This window comes from Choloepus didactylus, chromosome 1 (genome assembly GCF_015220235.1).
Source record: "Choloepus didactylus isolate mChoDid1 chromosome 1, mChoDid1.pri, whole genome shotgun sequence".
Taxonomy (NCBI): Eukaryota; Metazoa; Chordata; class Mammalia; order Pilosa; family Megalonychidae; genus Choloepus; species Choloepus didactylus.
In genome coordinates, this window is record NC_051307.1 from 10,162,213 (window position 1) to 10,183,667 (window position 21,455).

The following is a 21,455-nucleotide window of genomic DNA, read 5'->3' on the forward strand; positions in this document are numbered from 1 at the left end:
TCTCCAGAGCAAAAGTCTGCTTTCAGAGGCCATCTCCAAAATGCCTCTGTAAGCTGAAGCTCCTCTCTCAGCTCCTGTGTGTTCTTCAAAGTGCCCCTCTTGGCTGTAGCAAGCTGGTTCCTTCTGTCTGAGCTTATATAGTGCCCCAGTAAACTAATCAAGGCCCATGCTGAATGGGTGGGGTCACACCTCCATGGAAATTATCCAGTGAAAGATCTCACCCGCAGTTGAGTGATCACATCTCCAAGGAAACATCCAATCAAAAGTCTCCAACCCAGTCAACACCAATACAATGCCCATACAAGATTGCATCAAAGATCATGGCATTTGGGGGGACATAATTCATCCAAACCAGCACAGAGGGAGAAACAGAAAATTCACACTTAGGTGGAAATTACCCAACATAATCAAACAACCAATGTTTCAAAGAAGAAATCACAAGGGAAAATAGGAAATATCTTCAGCTGAATGAAAATGAAAACACAACATACCAAGTGGGAAGAAGAAGCTTCCCATACTTCCAGAAATAAGATCAATGTGATGACTCTTCAAAGTTATGAGTTGAAAAACATGGAAAGTGAAGAATATTTGTCTTATAAAGTCCCAAGCCAAATGCCCACCCAAGATTCTTTGGTGAATTTCTGTAAGAATGAACCACAGAATTCTCAGGAGAGCAAAAGTCTCTTTGTAAGTGAAGAAAGCACTGAAAGAAAAGTGATATTGAGGGAGAGTCCTGTTTACCATTGTTCAGAGAACTTTCAAGTTAAACTTCTGTCAGATGTTACAGAACTGGTTTCTCCATTGTATAGTGGTGAGGCAATTTGCTAGAATGGCCAGTTGAATGAATCCTTGGATTCTTTTGACTATAACCATAAAGATATTTATGGTTGGAAATTGTGGTTTCCTGGTTCTAGTCATCAGAGAACTCATACAGATGAGAAACCCCATAACTGTAATGATTGTGGCAAAATACTTAACACTAGCCCAAAAATCCACCCAGAGGAGGTAACCCACACTGAAGAGACACTCTCTCAATGTGGTCAGTGTGGTAAGGAATTGAGTCAGAGATCAGAACTACTACTTCATCAGAGGGACCACACTGAAGAAAAACTCTATAAATGTGAACAGTGCAGGAAGGGCTTCACAAGTAGCTCAAGTCTCCTCATTCATACCAGCGAGAAACCCTACAAATGCAGCAAGTGTGGGAACAGCTTCACAAGAAGCTTGAGTCTGCTCATTCAGCATGCAGTCCATACAGGTGAGAAGCCCCACAAATGCAGCAAGTGTGGGAAGGACTTTAGTCAGAGTTCCAAACTGCACACCCACCAGCACATCCACACTGGAAAGAAGTCCTATGAGTGTGGAGAGTACAGGATGAGCTTTGGTCAGTGCTCAAACCCGCACATCCACCAGCGATTCCACACAGGAGTGTGGTTCAACAAAAGAAAATCAATTAATGTAATACACCACATTAACAGAAAGAAAAAAAAAACACATGGTAATCTCAATTGATGCAGAAAAGGCTTAGACAAAATCCATCACCAATAATCGATATAAACTCTTAGAAAACCAGTAGTAGAGGAAACTTCCTCAAATGATAAATGACATATATAAAAAACCCACATCTAACATACTACTCAATTGTGAAAGACTGAAAGCTTTCCCTCTAAGATCAGCAACAAGGCAAGAATGCACACAGCTACCACTGTTATTTAACATTGTGCTGGAAGTTCTCACCAGAGCAATTCGGCAAGACAAAGAAATAAAAGGCATCAAAATTGGAAAGCAAGAAGTAAAACTTTCTCTACTTGAACATAAATTATCCTATATACAGAAACTCCTAAAAACTCCACAACAAAGCTTCTAGACCTAATAAACTAATTCAGCAGAGTGGGAGGGTACAAGGTCAAAAAACAAAAATCAGCAGTGTTTCTAAACATTAGTAATGAACAATCTGAAGAACAAAAAAAATCCATTTACAATAGCCACTAAAAGAATCAAATATCTAGGAAAAATCTAACCAAGTATGTAAGGGATTTGTACATAGAAAACTACAAAATTCTGCTAAAAGAAATCAAACAAGACATAAATAAATAGAAGGGCATATTGTATTCATAGATTGGAAGACTAAATGTTGTTAAGGTGTCAATTCTTCTCAAAGCAATTTTCAGATTCAACACAACTCCAATCAAAATTTCCATGGCTTTTTTGTAGAAGTCGAAAAAACAATCACGAAATTTATATGGAAGGGTAAGGGGCCCCAAATAGCCAAAAACATCTTGAAAAAGAAAAGTGAAGTTGGAGAGCTCACACTTCCTGGTCTTAAAACTTATTACAAAACCACAGTAATCAAAACAGCATGGCACTGGCACAAGCCAGACATATATACCAATGGAGTTGGTCAAGAGTTCAGAAATCAATCATCATATTTATGGCAAATTGATTTTTGATGGGGGTGCCAAGCCCACTCAACTGGGAAAGAAACAGTCTCTTCAACAAATGGTGCTAGGAAAACAATGTCCATCTGCTAAAAAATGAAGGTGGACCCCTACTGCACACCATATTCAAAAATTATCCCAAAGTGGATCAAAGACCTAAATATAATAACCAGAACTCAAAACTCCTAGAAGAAAACTTAAGGAAGCACCTTCAGGGCCTTGCATTAGGGAATAGTTTCACAGACTTTATACTCAAAGCCTGAGCAACAAAAGAAAAAATAGATAAATGTGAGCTCATTAAAATTAAATTTTTTTTTGCGTCAAATGATGTCATCATGAAAGTAAAAAGACAACCTACAGAATTAGAGAAAAAATTTGGAAACATATATACAGTAAGAGTTTAATATCCAAAATATATCAAGATACCCTACAACTCATCAACAAGAAGACAACACCAATTTTAAAAATCGGCAAAAGACTAGAATAGATAATTCTCTAAAGAAGACATACAAATGGCCAATAAGCACATGAAAAGACACTCAACATCATTAGCCATTAGGAAATTTCACACCCGCTAGTATGGCTACTATTAAAAAATCAGAAAATTACAAGGGCTGGAGAGAATGTAGAGAAATAGACACACTCATTCATTGTTGGTGGGAATGTAAAATGGTGCAGCCACTGTGGAAGACAAGTTTTGTGGTCACTCAGAGAGCTAAGTAAAAGATTACCATATGACCCAGCAATCCCTCTTCTAAGTATATACCCCCAATGAATTGAAAACAGTGACAAAACAGCTATTTGCACATCAGTGTTCATAGCGGCATTATTTACAATGGTCCATCAACCTATGACAAAATGTGGTATATACACAAAATGGAATACTATTTAGCCATAGAAAGGAAAGAAGTTCAGATACATGTGACAACATGGATGAACCTTGTTGAGTGAAATAAGCCAGACATCATGAAATAAGCCAGATATAAAAGGACAAATATTGAGTGGGATCTCACTGTTATTGAATAATTAGAATAAGCAGCCTCACAGTCAGAATCTAGAATCTAGAATACCAGGGGATAGTGTGGGGATAGGGAATGGGGAGATAATGCTTAAATTGTACAGTTTCTATTTGGGATGATGAAAATTTTTGAAAATGTATTGTGGTGATTATACCACAACATTGTGAACATAATTTGCAGCATTGATTTATATACTTGAATGTGGTTAAAAGGGGAAATTTTAGGTTGTATATATGTTACCAGAATAAAAAAAATTTTAATCCATGGGATGGTACAACAAAACAGAGAATCCTAAGGTAAACCATGGTCTATAGTCAAAAGTACATTATTAAAATGTTCCTCCATCAGTGGTAACAAATGTACCACACTAATGCAAGGTGTTAGTGGTAGGGTGGTTGTGCTTATTTGGAGCTACTGTGTACCCCACAAAAGACCATGTTCTTTTAATCCATTCTTTTGGGGACAGACCTACTGTGGGTGGGACCTTTTGGTTAGGCTATTTCAATAGAGATGTGACGCAGCCCATTCAAGGTGGGTCTTAATCCTTCACTGGAGTCCTTTACAAGAGGATAAAAGGCAGGTAAAGCAGGAGGGCAGAGAGAGAAATGCTCAGAGCCATTGAAACCAGAACCAGGAGAGAAGGACCAGCAGACATTGCCATGTGCCTTCCGATGTGACAGAGGAACCCTGGATGTCAGCAGCCTTTCCTCAGAGAAGGTATCTTCTTCTTGATGTCTTAATTTGGACATTTTCATAGCCTTAGAACAGTAAATTTGTAACCTAATAAAACTCCATTGAAAAAGCCAACCCATTTCTGATATATTGCATTTTGGCAGCTTTAGCAAAATGAAACAGTTGTATATTAGAATTCTGTATTTTATGCATGATTTTTCTGTAAACCTACTTCTTTAAAACAAATTCCAGCAAACTATTTTGCAGAAATGGAAAAGCCAATGTTCAAATTCATATGGAATTGCAAGTGACCCTGAATAGCCAAATCAATATTGCAAAGGAAGAACAAAGTTGGAGGTTTCACATTTCCCAGTTTCAAACATTTGAATGTGGTAAAATGGAAAATTCTGTGTTCTGTACTGGTTACCATGATAAAAAGTTAAAAAAAAGAAAGAAAATAGGATTTCCGTTTGGTGTTCTTTGTCTCTGTCTCTCTTTGTTGGAATGCAAGCCCTTGAAACCCAGTCATCATCTTGTGAGATGCCCAGGGACAACCAGGCCCCTTCAAAGTCAAAGTCTGAATGCTCTAGAAGGAAGGGTTCCAGGAGAAAAAAAAAAAAAAAACATGAGAATATGGTCAAAGCAAATTGCAGGATGGGGTTAAAAGTAACTAGAGGGGGTGAAACAATATATGAATTGGTTGTGCAGGAAATAATAGCTACCCAGTCTTAAAAACATATTGAGAGGATGGGGAAGGAGTGGAGTAATTATGTAAGAGCAAAATCCTCACTTGTCATAACAGGAAATCCACAGATAATGTGTAAAAGGTAGGTATATCAGGAATTAGAACATGAGCACATGTGGAGGTGTGGTTGGCAGAATAAGGCCCCCCAAGGAAGCCCACATCCTAATCCCTGGAAACTGTGAATAAGGAATTGTGCAGATCTGTGATTAAATTATGGATCTTGAGATGGGCAGATTTTTCAGAATTATCTGCGTGAGCCTGGTGTAATTACAGGGGTTCTTAAAAGATGGGCAAGAGAGGCAGAAAAGTTAAAGGATACATGAAGATGGAAGGAAAGCTTGGGATGCTGCTAATGCTGGCTTTATTTGAAGATGGATGATGACCACAACGACATCTAGAAGGTAGGAAAGGCAGGAAAAAGAGTCTTCCCTAGAGCCTGCAGAAAGGAATGCAGCCCTGCTGACATCTTCACTTCAGCCCAGTGAGGCTGATTTCAAACTTCTGTCCTCCAGAACTGTTCGATTATCAATTTGATTGTTTTACACCATGAAATTTACGGTAATTTTTAAAGCAGCAATAGGAAGCAAACACATGAGGTAATGACCAGAAGAAGCAACAGTTGAAATAGTTTTCTAGGAAGCACAGCTGTGGGTGGCAAGGAGTACAGTGTGGGGCAATTCCTCATTGCCCTGAAGAGAACAATATGTGAGAAGATCTATTATAGTCCCTATGGCATAGAGTCTGAACCATTAAACAACCAACAGGGGTTTCTTGAGCACACAGAAGGTGTACTACTGTGCATGCTAAGGGATTAACAGAAAAGTCCCCTGGATTCAGGGATCCATTAATCACACTGAACAGCACACTTCCCACTCTGCAAGATCCAGAGTCTCGGTAGGAGGTACCCCGGGTTACACCGCCCTCAAAGCCTACTGGGAACTGAGAATTGGGAAAGATCAGGAGGGGTTGGTGTCACCAGAAGAAACTGTGTTTCCTGGAGGGTGGAACTTAAGCTGGCCTCGAAGACCTGGAGAGTTCTGGGTGATTAGGAGGTATGAGAGGACAAAGAGTGAGAGCAAAAGGCTTGAGAGGGACATAGGACTCTATGTGGTGGGGAGAACGGGGGCACCCGTTTGTCTATCTCCAAAGATAGACAAGGACACACGGTGACCTCCTTACGTATCAGCTGCCAAGCATTCTGAGAACGTGGCACATTCAAGAGCGTGCTGAGCACGCTGTCCTCTGCAGAGCCTTCTTGGGGCTCCGTCGCTAAATAAGGCTGTGCAGCCAGGCACACATATAGGCCCACAGTCATCAGCATGGGTTTGGTGTTACTAACTTTGGAAATAGAGTGCATCTCTGGGTCCCACTTAGATGGGATTCACCCCAAGGACAAGGGGTAGACGTGGTACAATCCACAGATGTGGATTTACACACTTGTTGTACCCAACTTAGTTTTCCAGGCTCCCAGATGTTACTCAGACCCGTGCGAGCATTAACACTGGGGGCCTCCTACTCAGGCGAGCAGGGCCCAGGGGGCCATGACAATGGCTGCTTCAGGTCGCATCAACACTGCCTCTGAGATACCTCGTCTGCAGTTGATTCATTCAACAAACACTCTTGGAGCATCTACCCTGTGCCAGGGATCACTGTAACGAACAAGAGAATCCAAGAGCCTGCCCTCCAGGCTCTTGAAGATAAACACCACTTATGCCAGAGGGTGACGAGTGCTTGGAGGAAAAGCAAAGCAGGGTACGGGAAGGCAGTGTGTGCCAGCTTAGTTGGGAGCATCACAGAACGAGTCTCTGAGAAAGTGACATTTAAGCAAGAGGGAGTGGACACTGGGCATGACTTACCTGGACTTACCACTTCCCAGCCCCACTGGTAAATCTCCACCATTATCAAATGAGGGTCTGTGGTTTATCCCTTGCATCTGTCCATAATATTAACAATGGCCCCACTGATATAAGAAACCATTCCAGATGTTTGCTCCCATTTGCAAAGGTTATAACCCAGCTGCCCAGCTCTGCTTGCTAGGAACATTTATCAGCTGTTCACCTCACTGGGCTGGGCAATCTCCAAAGATAGACAAGGACACATGGTGACCTCCTTACGTATCAGCTGCCAAGCACTCTGAGAACATGGCACGTTCAAGAGCATGCTGAGCACGCTGTCCTCTGCAGAGCCTTCTTGGGGCTCCGTCGCTAAATAAGGCTGTGCAGCCAGGCACACATATAGGCCCACAGTCATCAGCATGGGTTTGGTGTTACTAACTTTGGAAATAGAGTGCATCTCTGGGTCCCACCGAGGGCCCTGTCCACCTGTGGTTATCTTTTGGCAGAGCTTTATCCTTAGAAAGGCACGCACATGCCCACGTCACTCAAGCTGAAGGAATTTGGGCATGTCGCCTTGGAACTCTGAAATTGATACTCCCTCCCTACTGAGAGACTGCGGAGGTAAGACTGGGTTTAGAGTTCAGCTCCACCTGATGACATTTGCTGCAGTGGTTCTTAAACTTAAAAACCAGGAATCCTGTATTTTATACATGATTGTTCTATGAACCCACATCTTCCCTAATAAAAAAATTTTTAATGTGTCCGTTATTTATGAATTCACATTTGAATGTATCTTCCCATCCAGCTCCCATCTTGTAACAAAAAGGATTGCCCCATAAATGGTTTTTAAATCACTTACAAAAAAATTAATGCAGCACGTGTTGCAAATGCAGATCCTTGGGTCCTGCAAACCAGATATTCGGATTCAGGCAACCAGTCTGAAGGGGAAGTTGGAACCCGACAATTTACAAGAACCTACCAGCCTCCAATGCGGATGAACCACAAACACATTTTTGAGAAAATATTTCATAGCCAAAGACTAGCATTGGAGGCAGGTTTTTGAGAGGCCACCTCCTAGGGTAACAGTCAGTTGTAAAGAAAAAACACAACAGCCTCCTTTTAAATACAGAGTGCAAACCCCTCCAAAGTCTAAGCAGGGAAGAAGAGGCTGTTAGAAGAGGGTATTTTAAAACTCAATTTCAGGGTTCCCAGGCTCCAACCTCCAAGATACACCTTTCCCTTGAAGTTGTTTTTTTATGTTTTATTTAACTTTGATTCCCACGATGCCCATCAAAATTCCAATCCTAGATCAAAAATCCCTTTCCTCTTATCCCCTGAGTATAGCTAAAATTAGCCGATACTTGCAAAAGAATGTTAATCAAACCAAGGATAGAGGAAAAAAAGAATATCATTTTTGAAAATACAAATAGCAACGAATATGCAGGTTCCCGGAACGCACACTTCCAAAGCTAAGACGACATTCACCAGCAGTGAGTCGGTAACCCACCCCCAGCCTCCCCCAGTCTCCTCCCCTGGGGCCCCTGGCCTCCATCCCTCTCCACCTACGGGCCCCAAGAAGACCACTGCCTCCTGTGAGAACCAAGGCAGGAAGCTGAAAATCTATTTTCTTATCCACATGCAAACCTCCCCACCTGCACAGGGCCACAGCACCGACTTCTGGCTCCCCGTCCCCCATGCTTTCTGATCTCCGGGCCCCAGCTCGCCCCTCTGCGCTTTGCAGGAATAGGTTCGTACAAATCCCACTGGTCCCAGACCCTCAGCTCATGGATGGGCATGACAGCCCTGCCACGATCCGCATGCACACCCGGGTGTACCCTGCAGGGTCACACGCCACGCCATGTACCTGATAGACCAAAAGCGTGAGACCTGGCCCCTTGGACTTACGTCCAGTAAAAAACCGTGAAGCCCTCCTACCAAGACGTTTAACTCTGACTCTTCCCCTGACAGCCTTTCAGTGGCCCCACTTTGGACTCACGCCTTCCTGAATTCTTCTCTCCATAAATAGTTCTTAACTTGCAGGGAAAGACCATGGCCACGGTGACTATATTTTCATAACATCAACAACAAAAAAAAATGAGTCCTGACATGACAAAGCGCCTGTTTGGATTTGTGAATTAATTTATGTGCAAAGTCGTATACGCACATAACATGAAATCACATTTAGGAAATTTAACAGCTCACCTTGACTGAAAAGAATCAGATTACATGGAATCCAGACAGGCCTGGAAAATCTGAGATGCGTGGTTGCCGTAGTAATTGATGCCTTTGAGAACAAATCCATGCCTGGCTAATTACAGCCTTCTATTTTTAAACTCATCTCCATTCTTCCCTCCCCCCACCTCAACATTTCAGCAATAAAATACTATTACTGCTACGGGAACAGCTTGTGCTGATCTCAAAATAACTTGTTTCCAGTCAGGCTCGGCCCGCCTGTGAGGTGAGAGGTTCGCTTGCTCCCCAAGCGTGTGGCAGGCCAAATAAACACCTGGGAATGAACCCCCAGCTGTTCTATGCAATCGGGACAAAAGCAACAGCGCGGGCTCCTGGCCCCAGGCCCTGCTCCGCGCCCGCCCGCGGCCTCCTCCAGCGCCGCGCGGCCTCATGGGAAGCTCCAGTCGCGCGTCAAGATGGCGGCAAAACAGCGGCGAGGTCGTCACGCTGGTCAGCCGGGGCTTCCGGTGCAGTCTTTCAGGCCGTGTCACGCCCAAACACCACACTCTGACAAAGCCAGGCTGCCTGCTCCTGAGAAGCATGAGGTCCCGCTCAATTTGTCACCCTCGTTTGGATGGGTGCTGTGAAAATAAACGCAGACCCCCCAGATGAGAGCCAGCCGCGTCTGTCTACCCAGAGCTTGCTACAGCCCGGGAGTCAGCCACCAGCACTTGGGATTGGCAGGCAGGAGAGCAAGCAAGCTTTACGGAGAACAAAAGGGGAGACGTCGGGGGTGCCCCGATTGGAGGCTGTTGCCCGGAATGCTGAAGGTGGGCTAACTAGAAGTGGGGTATCCCAGGGGATTGGTTAGGGGAACATATTTGGCTTTCTCTGGTAGGTCCTAAGTTGGAAGCAGGGGCAAAAATTAGGGAAGCTGATGGTTATTGACCAAGTGCTGGACATTTGGGGCTGGCTGCTGCAGAGGTTGTGGGCCGTAGTTCTATTTATATGTATATGGTCTGGCCCTTGTGCATTTGTATATCCAGGTGCTCCTTGCAAATGCCACCTCCCACCGGCCTCAGCCTGGCGGCTCGGGCTGGGGGTCTGGAAAGGCCTGGAGAGAGTAGGCGGCACACGGTCCACCAGGACCAGCACTGGAAAGGCTAATAGCCTCAAGAGCACATCCACGATGGGGCAGTCCCAGAGTACAGAGTACTCCCCAGGGGCTCACCCAGAGTAAACACCAAATGCAGCCAAGGGGCCCTCTCAGTCCAAAATCAAGGTGTTGGCAGGATCATGCTTTCTCCAAAGTCTGTAGTGTTCTGGTGGTGGCTTGTGGGCCATCCATAACTCAATCTCTGCCTCCATCACATGGTGATCTGTCTCCTGCCTCCGCATCCAAAGTTCCTCTGCTCATAAGGACCCCAGTCATATTGGTTTAAGGCCCACCCTGATTCAGCTGAGGCTCATCTTTATGGGATCTTCAAAGATCTATATACAAATGGGTTCATATCCACAGCACTAGGGGTTAGGATTTGAACACATCTCTGCAGGAGACATAATTCAACCCATAACAGGTCCTTTCTGCAATCCTCTCTCTTTGTTCCCCACAGGCTGTGTGCAGATTTGTAAAGTGGGAAAGTGCAGATACATTTACTCCAGAACAGCCATGCCTGGGCTCTTTGGCCCTGAAGACCCTTTGGGGACCCCAAAGAGCTTTTGTTTATGTGGGTCATATCTATCAATATTTATCATATTAGAACTGAGAAATTTAAAAAATATTAACCCCATTACATGTTGATATAATAGTATATTTGTATGAAAAATAACCAAATTTTCCAAAAGAAAAAAATTGCAAGGGTGGCATTGTTTTAAATTTTTGCAAATCTCTTTAATGGCTGGCTCAACAGAATACAGCTGGATTCTCATTTCTGTTTCTGCATTTGCTCTGCTGCAGTATCACACATCACTTAGACTCTGGAAAACTCCATGGTACAGCATGACAATGAGAACTAATAATGTAGTAGGACCACTATGAAAAATAATTTTGACCTTTTGGAACCTGTGAAAGGGTCTAGGGACCCCCAGGGTCCCCAGACTGGTGCTATAGACTAATCCTTATGTACTGAAGCAGGGATCAGAGCCACCTCACAGCAGAAAGCAGGAGAGTAGGGGAGAGCGGGGTGTATTGTGGGAGGAGAAGGATTATAAACCATCCTAATCAAATAGACAATTTGCAAGTCTCGTAAGTTATGAAATGCCCCAAACCTGAGTGAAGAGACAAGAAGTTTTAGACTTGTGTCTAAGTCAAGGACTTTCAGTGTCTTAACCTCCCACCTTAAGATGCAAAGGCTAAAAGAAAGCCAAGAAACATTTTTCCTTCACTGTTTCCAAGAATATATGCAATTAGAAACTGTCTGGCTCCTGCTTGAACATATGGATGGTGGGGAACATTAGGACCCCCCCCCCGACACATAGAACACAGAGTGCCCTCATTAGACCCACCCTGTCCCGTGGAGTAGAGCACAGTGAGCTTATTTCACTGTCAATCTTACCACTTCCCAGTCTCACCCTCTCTCCTTTGTCTTCAGCTGCTTTTGGTGGTCTCTCCCATTTTCCTTCTTCCCTTACTCTGGGATACCATGAATTATAGTTTAAGAAGAAAGAGCATTTAAGATGCAAACATTTTAACATTTAAGATGACAGAATTAGCCCACCATGTACTAGAATAGATTAAAACCAATCCCCTTATTTTAAGTCATTTAATTTTTTTATTTTAAAAAGTCCTATATAAAGTTTATTTCAGCCATTGTTTTAATAAGGAAGAATGAACTAGAACTTCTGATTCCACAGTATGGGATACATGATATGCATGTTAATTTTTAAAGAAAAGTTTGTAAATCATGTAAAGTTTCTAGAGGATATGCTCCAAATTATTTTAAAATATCAACACCAACAAATTTAGTGCAGATACAACCAAGAGAAGCAGAGAGACCAAACTCGGTTCTCAAATTGTGGGTTTGAACCTCCAGAAGACACCTGTTTAACTAACAGACCTGTTTCTGCAAACACATACACACACAAATGTCCAAGCAATATGTGCTGGTTTGAAACTGCTATGTGCCCCAGAAAATGCCATGTTCTTTCAATCCATCCCTGTGGGTGCAGACCTATTGTGGGTGGGACCTTTTGGTTGGGTTGTTTCAATTGGTATGTGACCCACCCACCTCCTTCAAAGTGGGTCTTAATCCTTTACTGGAGCCCTTTATGAGAGGATAAAAGACAGAAACACACAGAGAGAGGGTAGAGAGAGAGAAACACCCCAGAGACGCTAAGAGAAAACAGGAACTGAGAGAGCCATTGAAACCAAAACACAGGAGAGAAGGACCAGCAGATATCACCATGTGCTTCTCATGTGACAGAAGAACCCCGGATGCCAGAAAACTTTCTTCAGAGAAGGTATCCTCATGTTGATGCCTTAATTTGGACATTTTCACAGTCTTAGAACTGTAACTTGTAACTTAATGAATCCCCATTGTTAAAAGACAACCCATTTTCTTGTATATTGCATTTCAGCAGCTTTAGAAAGCTGAAACACAGAGCTTCTATCTATCCCCCAAAGTACAAAGACATACGTGGTGATGAATTGTTGGGGAAAGCAAACATATAGAAGGATGAAAGTTGGAAACCAGAAGTATCAGTCAACTATTGCTGCAATAATGCTGCATAAGAAACTGCCCCAAAACCTGCTGCAGGTTAAGTTCTGATTTATTCTCCATGTTCTTTTCATGGTAAATAGCAGCAGTAAAGAAACCCACACAAGCACATCTAAGGCCTCTGCTTGCATTATATTTGTTAACATTCCATTGGCCAAAGTCTGCCACATGGTCAACCCAACATCAATGGGTACATTATGCCTGCAGTGAGAAGGGTTGGGGATGAGTATTTGCTGAACAATAATCCACAGGTTCACCTTGGATCAAGGGAAAAAGAGCATCAGAGAGGAAATATGTGAAGGTAGCATCTTCCAGAAAACTTGAAAAATATGTTGCTTCAATTCAGACTAGTACAGAAAAGAGACCTTGTAGGGGAACATTTTAATAAGTATCTTGCAAAAATGAAATCTATTTCTAACTCTGCATTTTGAAACATATATTAATTTCTATCAAGCAGAAAGAATGTAATTTTTCTAAGAAAAACTCTAAATCATGTCAACCTAACTAAGGGCAAATGTGAGTAGAAGCCATGTTCATTCATTCATTCACTCAATTTTTCATTCCCACTACAGAGTTGACAGCCATGGCCAGATGCTGAGCTGGGGCTGTAGGGGATTCAAGAATGAAAAAGACAGCCTGCCAAAGCACTCACAGTCCAGTTGGGGTGAAAAAGAAATGTTCATAAATAACTAGAACTTGAGATAAAAAGTGATAGCTGTCAATTTTTTTTCAACATATAGATAAAAAGCTCTGGGAGTTTGGCAGGAGGAGCAATTACTTCCAGATGTGGAGTAATAATAATATTGTGGTTATCATGATTGCAAGCAATTCACAGAACTTTCAAACTGGGGAAGACTATCTCATCCAAATTTTACAGAAGAGGAAACTGAGGCCCAGAGAGATGAAGTGACGTTCCTAAAGGCACACAGCCCACAGTAAAAGGACCAGGACTCGCTCTAAATCTTCTATTCCCTTTCCAAGGCTCTTTCCTCTCTAATTGTCTATAGCACCATGTCTACGTTCCTTGAAGTCACTTTCCTGGCAACAATTCAATTCTATAAAATGAAAAACAGCACAGCAAAGATGGCATTTACAAAGCTGGGGAAGGGGCAGGAAGAGTGGGAATATGGTTAAATAAACACCAAGCACAACAGAAAACAATGAAGAAAACATCAGCCAGAAATTTATGCGCTGCAAGTACGTTCCTTACTTTTCTGCCATATAAATTAATCCAGACTCCTAGTTCTTTGACCAAAATACCAAGAAACACGTTGGCCTTTTTTGACCCGGGAGTGGAGATGTTTTCAGTGATTCAACGTGTCTCTTGTTCTAAGAGCTCTTTAAAGATGTGAGTTATGGGGCCTTCCCTCCTGACTTAGTTACTATAAATTATACTCAGAGCTTGGCAAAGAACTCTTAACTGCCTGGCCCATTAATCAGACTAAGCCATAAATTTCTTGCCTCATTGCCCTGTGGGGAATCCTTCTGGAAGATATTCACGCTGGAGTAGTTTGGGAAGCTCCCGCTAAATCAATGGCCTTGTCAGGTCAGCATCCACTGTCCCCTCCAAAGAGAGTGCCAGGGGAAGAGCAGGACAGCTGCAGGCAACAGCCCAGGTACAGGGGGAAATCCCCAGTACCCACCACATTCCCTGATACCGTTTTGAGCCTCTGCTCTCCCAACTGGTGGTTGCACCATGCAGGGCAAGCCACTCAACCATCGGAGCTCCTCACCAGTAAAATGGGAATAATTCTACTTAACTCCCTGGATTGTTTTGAAGATAAAATGAGATAAAGAATGTAAACTGGAAGGAGATCATAAAATGTTAAGTAACAACAACAGCAAATTCTAGAACCCAAGCATATGCTTCCCCCAAATCCTCCTTATTCTTTGTTCTAGCTCTGTTGGAGAAGGTCCTCCTTCTTCCTTGTTCTCCTACAACCTCCTACTTTTGGACCTGGAATTTTCTTTGGCCTAAAGTGATTTCATTCTTTCTCTCTCTGTGAAATGCAAAAAAAAGCAGGACACATCATGCAGAGGGCCACCAAGATTGCAAACTCCAGCTCAGGAGGCAATGCCCTGGAGGAGCATCAGGCCCTCCTCATTGCTGGAGGGCACTGGCTTTCCCTTTATGTACTTCTCCCTCCCACATCTTTGGCAACTGCCCAGGGTTTTGCCTTCAGTTGCACCTCTCAGGATGAGTATTAAACGGCTGCAGTATTTTGCTCAGTTCGATTGTGAAATAATAATAGAATTATCTTAATCCAGATATATATCATGTAAAGTATGAACTGAGACTTTAAACCTTAGTTCTGGCCACAGCACCTAATGGTCACAAATCCACAAGAACTGCCTGCCTCCAAGAAAGGCAATCACCTCTTACCAAGATTAACACACTGGGGATGCATAAATAGATATACTTAAACCTACAACCAGATAGGTGTGTGTAGCAGAGCCAGCATCAGCACTTGTCACGTCTAAGACCGAAACATTCGGTTTGACAAAGTATGAAATCTCTGGGTTTCCAGAGCTCAGCAACACTCGAAAGTGCTTGTGGTCCCTCTCCTCTGGACAATTGCAGATCTAGCCTTGGACGTCACTCCAAGGAGAGTCTGTGGATGGTATCCAATACACAGGAATGGCCTACGTAGCCATAACAGAGAAAAAGTATCCTTGACAAGGAGATGACACCCACCTGGACATTAAAGACCCTACCTCAAGGAAAAGTGTGTGTTGGGTGTAGTAAAAAAAAAAAAAAAAAAAAAAAAAAAAAAAAAGGTTCATTTCAATTGCTTCATTTTACATTTGTTGTTAGATAATTCTATAATATGTAAATATAATTTGAAAAGACTCCCTCCACGTTACTGTGTCCAAGTCAGTAATAACTTGTGATTCGCTGCTGCCCTTTGACTCCTGTAGTTTTGACACCTCCTCAAATCTTCCTGAGAAACTAACCCAGCCCTATATCTTCTCAAATTAACTCTTGTTTCCTCGCATAATAATTGCATAATTCAGAGGTATCGCTCTTTGAAAAGCATTTTGGGTGCCCACATTAGAGATTTAAACGCTCATCTTTTTTTTTTTTTTTTTTTTTTTTTTTTAATGTGCTAGATCTTTTCCTTACCTTTTCTTTTTGGGTAAAATTTACATAAAGTGAAATGCACCAAGCTTAAGAGTTACCATTTGATGAGTTTGACTCTGGATAACTCCATATAACTCAATCCCTTAACATAATAGAGAACATTTCCATCACCAAAGAAAGACATGTCCTTCCTATCGATCTTTCCCTGGAGGCAATGCTGTTCTGGCTTCTATAAGCATCGTCTGCTATGTTCTAGAACTTCAAATATAGAACGGTATGTACTCTTTTGTATTCTTTGTTTTGCTCAGTGTAATGTTAAGATGCATGTATCTGTTTCCATATCCCAGTAGTTTATTCTTTTCTGTAGCTGATTATAATTCCATTGTGTGGATATACCACAGTTTGTTTATCCACTGTCCTGTGGATGGAAATTTGGGTTGCTTTCAGTTTTTAGCTATTAGGAATAAAGCTGCTGTTGAGATCTTATAAAAGTGTTTTTGTGAACATATGTTTTTATTTATCTCGGGTAAATATCTAGAAGTAGAATTGCTTAGCCAAAGGGTAGGTGAATGTTTAACTTGATAAGATACTGCCAAACATTTTCCCAAAGCAATTTTACCTTTTTACGCTCCCACCAACAACGTATAAGAGTTGTGGTGGCTCCATATCCGCAACAACATTTGGTGCTGTCTGTCTTTTAATTGTAGCCCTTCTCCTGGGATATAGAACTATCTCACTATGGTTTTAATTTGCAGATCACTGATGGGTAATGATGTTGAGCAGTCTTGCATGAGCTCATGGGCCATAAACGGAGGTTCCTTTGTGAAGTATTTGTTCAAGTATCTTGCCCCCTTTTTTAGATGAGACATCTTATTATTGTTGAGTTGTAAATGTTCTTTCTTCTAGTTTTTTCTTCTATAAATTTTATAGTTTTAGCACATGCATTCAGGTCAAGGATCCATTTTAAGTTAATTTTTGCACACGGTGTAGGGGTTGAGGTTCATTTTTTTCTATATGGTATCAAGTTGTTTCAGCACCATTTGTTGAAGACTATCTTTCTCTCGTTGAATTCTTGGCACCTATGTTGAAAATCAATTTACTATATAAGTGTGAATCTATTTCTGGACTCTCCATTCCAGGCCAATGATTCATTTGTCTACATCTCTATGTCAATACACACTGTTCCAATTGTTATTTATTTATAGTAAGTCTTGAAATCAGGTAGTACATTTTCTCCAACTTTGTTATTTTATAATTGTTTTGGATATTCTAAGTCCTTTGCATCTCTATTAAAAATTTTACAATCACCTTGTCAAATTCTGCAGAAAATCCTGCTGGGATTTTCACTGAGAGTGTACTGAATCAATAAATCAACTTGAGGGGAAAATACATCTTAATGATATTGAATCTTTCAATTTATGAACATGGCCTCTCCATTAATTTAGGTCTTCCTTAATTTCCCTCATGAAAATACTTTAGTTTTCATTGTAACTTGCACATATTTTCTTAGATTAATCCCTAAGTATTTCAAAAATTTTATGAAATTTAAAGCATAACACATTTATAATAGCCGTTTCCAATTATTTGTTCCAAGTATATGGAAATATAACTGTTTTTCTATATTGACATTGTATCTTGTCACATTGCCAAACTAACTAATGACTTCTAGAATTTTAGATGGTTTCCTAAGTACTTTTTATGTAAACAATATTTTCTATGAATAAAGACTTTTATCTTTCCTTTCTTGTATCTATAAATGTATTCCTTTTTCCTGACTAATTGGAATGGCTAAGATCTCCAGAATAACATTCAATAAAAGTGATGCAAGTGGACATACTTCCCTTGATTCCAATATTGGGGCAAAAGCATTCAAAATTTCACCACTAAATATATTATTACCTACCGATGACCTTTATCAGATTGAGACAGCTTCATTTTATTCCTAGTTTGCTGGAATTTTGACAAATGATTTTTCTGCATCTATGGAGATGATTGGAGATGATCATCTGATTGTTTTCCTATAGTCAGTTAAGGACTGACTAGTTTGTTTGGTTTTCAATGTTATAATATGAATTCCTAGAATAAATCCTAGTTGGGCATGATTATCCTTTTTATATATTACTGGATTCTGTTTGCCAATATTTTGTTAAGGATTTTTGAATCTATGCCTTAAGGGATATTGTTCCATAATTTTCTTGTCTGGTGTGGTGTCAGGGTTATGATGTCCACATAAAATGAGTTTCGAAGTATTCCCTCATTGTCCATTTTCCAAATATATTTGCACAAGATAGATATTATTTATTTCTTAAATATTTGGTAGAATTAACCCTGAGCAATCTGGGCCTGGAGTTTTTTTGTGGGAAGGTTTTAAATTTTAAGTTCAATTTCTTTAACACATATAGGGCTATTCAGGTTTTCTATTTCTTCATTTTTATAAACTGGTTTCTTTCAAGAATTTGGCCATTTCAACTAAGTTGCTGAATTTGTTAGTAGAAATCTGTCCATAAAATTCCCTTCTTGTCTCTACATACCTTTCAAATCTACAGTTATGTCCTCTCTTTCACTCTCAATATTAATAACTTGTGGGGTTTTTTCCTTTTATTCTTCATCAGTCTATTGAAGCATTTATTGATTTTATTAATTCTCCAATGAACTGACTGTTTTATTGATTTTTCTCTATGGTTTGTCCATTTTGCATTTCATTGTTTTCCTTCCACTTATTTAGAATCTAATTTACACTTCATTTTTAGCTTTATGGATCATTGATTTTAAACTTTTCTTCTTATTTAATACATGCATTCAGAGCTATAAATTTCCCTCTACAGACTGTTTTAGCTGCATTTCACAAGTTTTAAAAATATTTTCAAAATATTTTTTCTAAATATTTTCAAATTTCCCTTGTGATTTCTTCTTTAGCCATGGGTTACTTAAAAGTATGTTGCTTAATTTTCAAATATTTGGGGATTTTTTATTTATTTTAAAATTAATCCTTTGAAGTCAGAAAGCATTATTTCAATACTTTTTAAAATGTTGAGATTTATTTATGGTGTTGTTTACTAACTGTTCCATATGCACTTGAAAAAATATGTATTCAGCTGTTGTTGAGTGTAGTGCTTTGTAAACGTCAAGCATGTTAAGTTGCTTAGTAGGATTGTTCAATTTTTTTATCCTTATTTTTTTACTACTAGTTATATCAAATACAGAAAGAGGATTTCTAAAACTTCCATTTTAATTGTGAATTTGGCAATTTCTTTCTATAGTTCTGTCAGTTTTCATTTCATACATTTTGAAACTATTAATAGTTACTTACCCATTTAGTATTGTTAACCCTAAATTAACAATTTAGGATTTTAATTTAACAATTAAAAAAATTCTTTTTGAATTGCCCCTTTTATGAAATTTCCCTCTTTATTTCTGTTAATATTACTTTATATCTGATAATCTGATTTTAATATAGCCAGTTCATCTGCCCTATGGTTAATGTTTTCATGCATCTTTTTCCTTCATTTAACTCTTAACTGTCTTTATACAAAAGCATATGTCTTAAAAAAAAAAAAAGTCTTATAAACAGTATATAGTTGAGTGCTCCTTTTTTGTCTAGAATGACAATATCAACCTTCCAAATGGAGTTTCTAGGTCATTTACATTTAGTGTAGTTAGTGAAATGGTTGGGTCTAAATCTATTATCATGCTATTTGTATTTTCTTTGTGCCAAATGTTTTTTGTTCCTCTCCCCCTTTCTGCCTTTTTTAATCAAGCACTTTTTCATCATCCATTTGTTCTCTTCTATTGCATATTTAGATATTCATGAATTAGAATTTTTAGTGGTTCTTGTAGGATTATGATATACATCCTTAAATTATCATAGGCTACTTGAATTAATATTATACTACTTCCCATATAATGTAGCAACCTTACAAAAGTATACTTACCTCTTCACCCTCCCTTTATGTGCTATTGTTGTCAGACATTTTACTGCTACATATGTTAGGAGCCCTATCACATGTTGTTATTATTTTTACCTTAGAACATCAACTGAATTTCAAAAGAAACCAAGAAATTTCAAAAAGAACTTTATACTTTCTGTTCTAGTTTGCTAATGCTGCCAGAATGCAAAACACCAGAGACAGACTGGCTTTTATAAAAGGGGATTTATTTGGTTACACAGTTACAGTCTTAAGGCCTTAAAGTGTCCAAGGTAACACATCAACAATCGAGTACTTTCACTGGAGGGTGGCCAGTGGTGTCTGGAAAACCTCTGTTAGCTGGGAAGGCACATGGCTGGGTCTGCTCCAAAGTTCTGGTTTCAAAATGGCTTTCAACCAGAACATTCCTCTCTAGGCTGCAGTTCCTCAAAAATGTTGCTCTTAGTTGCACTTGGGATATTTTTCGTCTCTTAGCTTCTCTGGAGCAAGAGTCTCTTTCAACGGTTGTCTTCAGACTGTCTCTCATCTGCAGCTCCTGTGCTTTCTTCAAAGTGTCCCTCTTGGCTGTAGCAGCTTGCTCCTTCTGTCTGATCTTATATAGTGCTCTAGTAATTTAATTCAGACCCACCCTGAATGGGCAGGCCAACACCTCCATGGAAATTACCCAGAGTCATCACCCACAATTGGGTGGGGTGCATCTCCATGGAAACACTCAAAGAATTACAATCTAATTAACACTGCTAGGTCTGCCCACACAAGATTACATCAAAGATAACAGCATTTAGAGGGACATAACACATTCAGACTCGTACACTTTCCCACATATTTACCATTCCTGGACTCTTCATTCTTGTATGTAGGTCCAAATTTAGCCTAAAGAACTTCCTTTAACATTTCTTTTACAGGTCTGCTGGTGATAAATTCTCTCAATATTTTTGTATCTGTAAATGTCTTATTTCACCTTCATTTATGAAAGTTACTTTCTCTGGATATAGAATCCTAGTTTGACAATTCTGTCATTCAGTGCTTTAAAATGCACCATTGTATTCTGCTTTGCTTTGTTTCTGATAAGAATTCATGATCATTCTTATTGTTGTCCTTTTAACCATAATTATTTTTTTAGCTGATTTTAAGATTTTTCTCTCCACCTTTGTTTTTCAGCAATTTAAATATGATGTACCTAGTGTAGTTTTGTTTGTGTTTATATTTCTTGGGTTTTGTTGAGCTTCTTGGGTCTTTGTGTGGATATTTCTTACCCAATTTGGGAAATGTTCAGCCATTTTTTCCTCAAATACTTTTTGACCCCACTCTCTTTCCCTTCTTCTGCTACTCCAAATGCATGTATATTAGTTAACTTGCTATAACACACAGGTCTCTGAGGTGTTGTTCACATTCCTTTGTGCTTCATTGTTGAAGATTTTTTATTGGCCTGTCTTTAAGTTTAATAATCTTTGTCTCTGCTGTGTCCAGTCTGTTATTAATATCATTCAGTGTGTTTTCATTTCAGATATTGTACTTTTCATATCTAGAATTTCCATTTGGTTCTTTTTTATTTTCCTTTTCTTTGCTGTGCTTCACCATCTATTCATTGATTATATCCATACTTTAAATAATTTAAACATGTTTTTAAAAATTGTTTTAAAATCCTTATCTCCTGATTCCAACATCTCTCTCATCTCTTTCCAACATCATCTCATACTTCTATTGACCAGTTTTCCCCTTAGCTATTAGTCCCATTTTCCTGTATTTTTACATGCTGGGTTATTTTGTATTGTATACTAGATGTTGTGGCTTCTATGTTGTTGAGAATCCAAATTTTATTGTCACTCTTCAGAGTATGCTGCATTTTA

At 39.9% G+C, this 21,455-nt stretch overlaps 1 protein-coding gene across 1 annotated transcript; it reads left to right on the forward strand.

Annotated features, from left to right (window-relative positions):
• Positions 1 to 474: 474 nt before the first annotated feature.
• LOC119542672 (zinc finger protein 239-like) lies at positions 475 to 6,529 on the forward strand. The gene is given in 2 exon segments (XM_037847392.1): positions 475 to 1,428; positions 6,395 to 6,529. Coding segments are annotated over 2 exon segments (1,089 nt in total).
• The last annotated feature ends 14,926 nt before the right edge of the window (positions 6,530 to 21,455 follow it).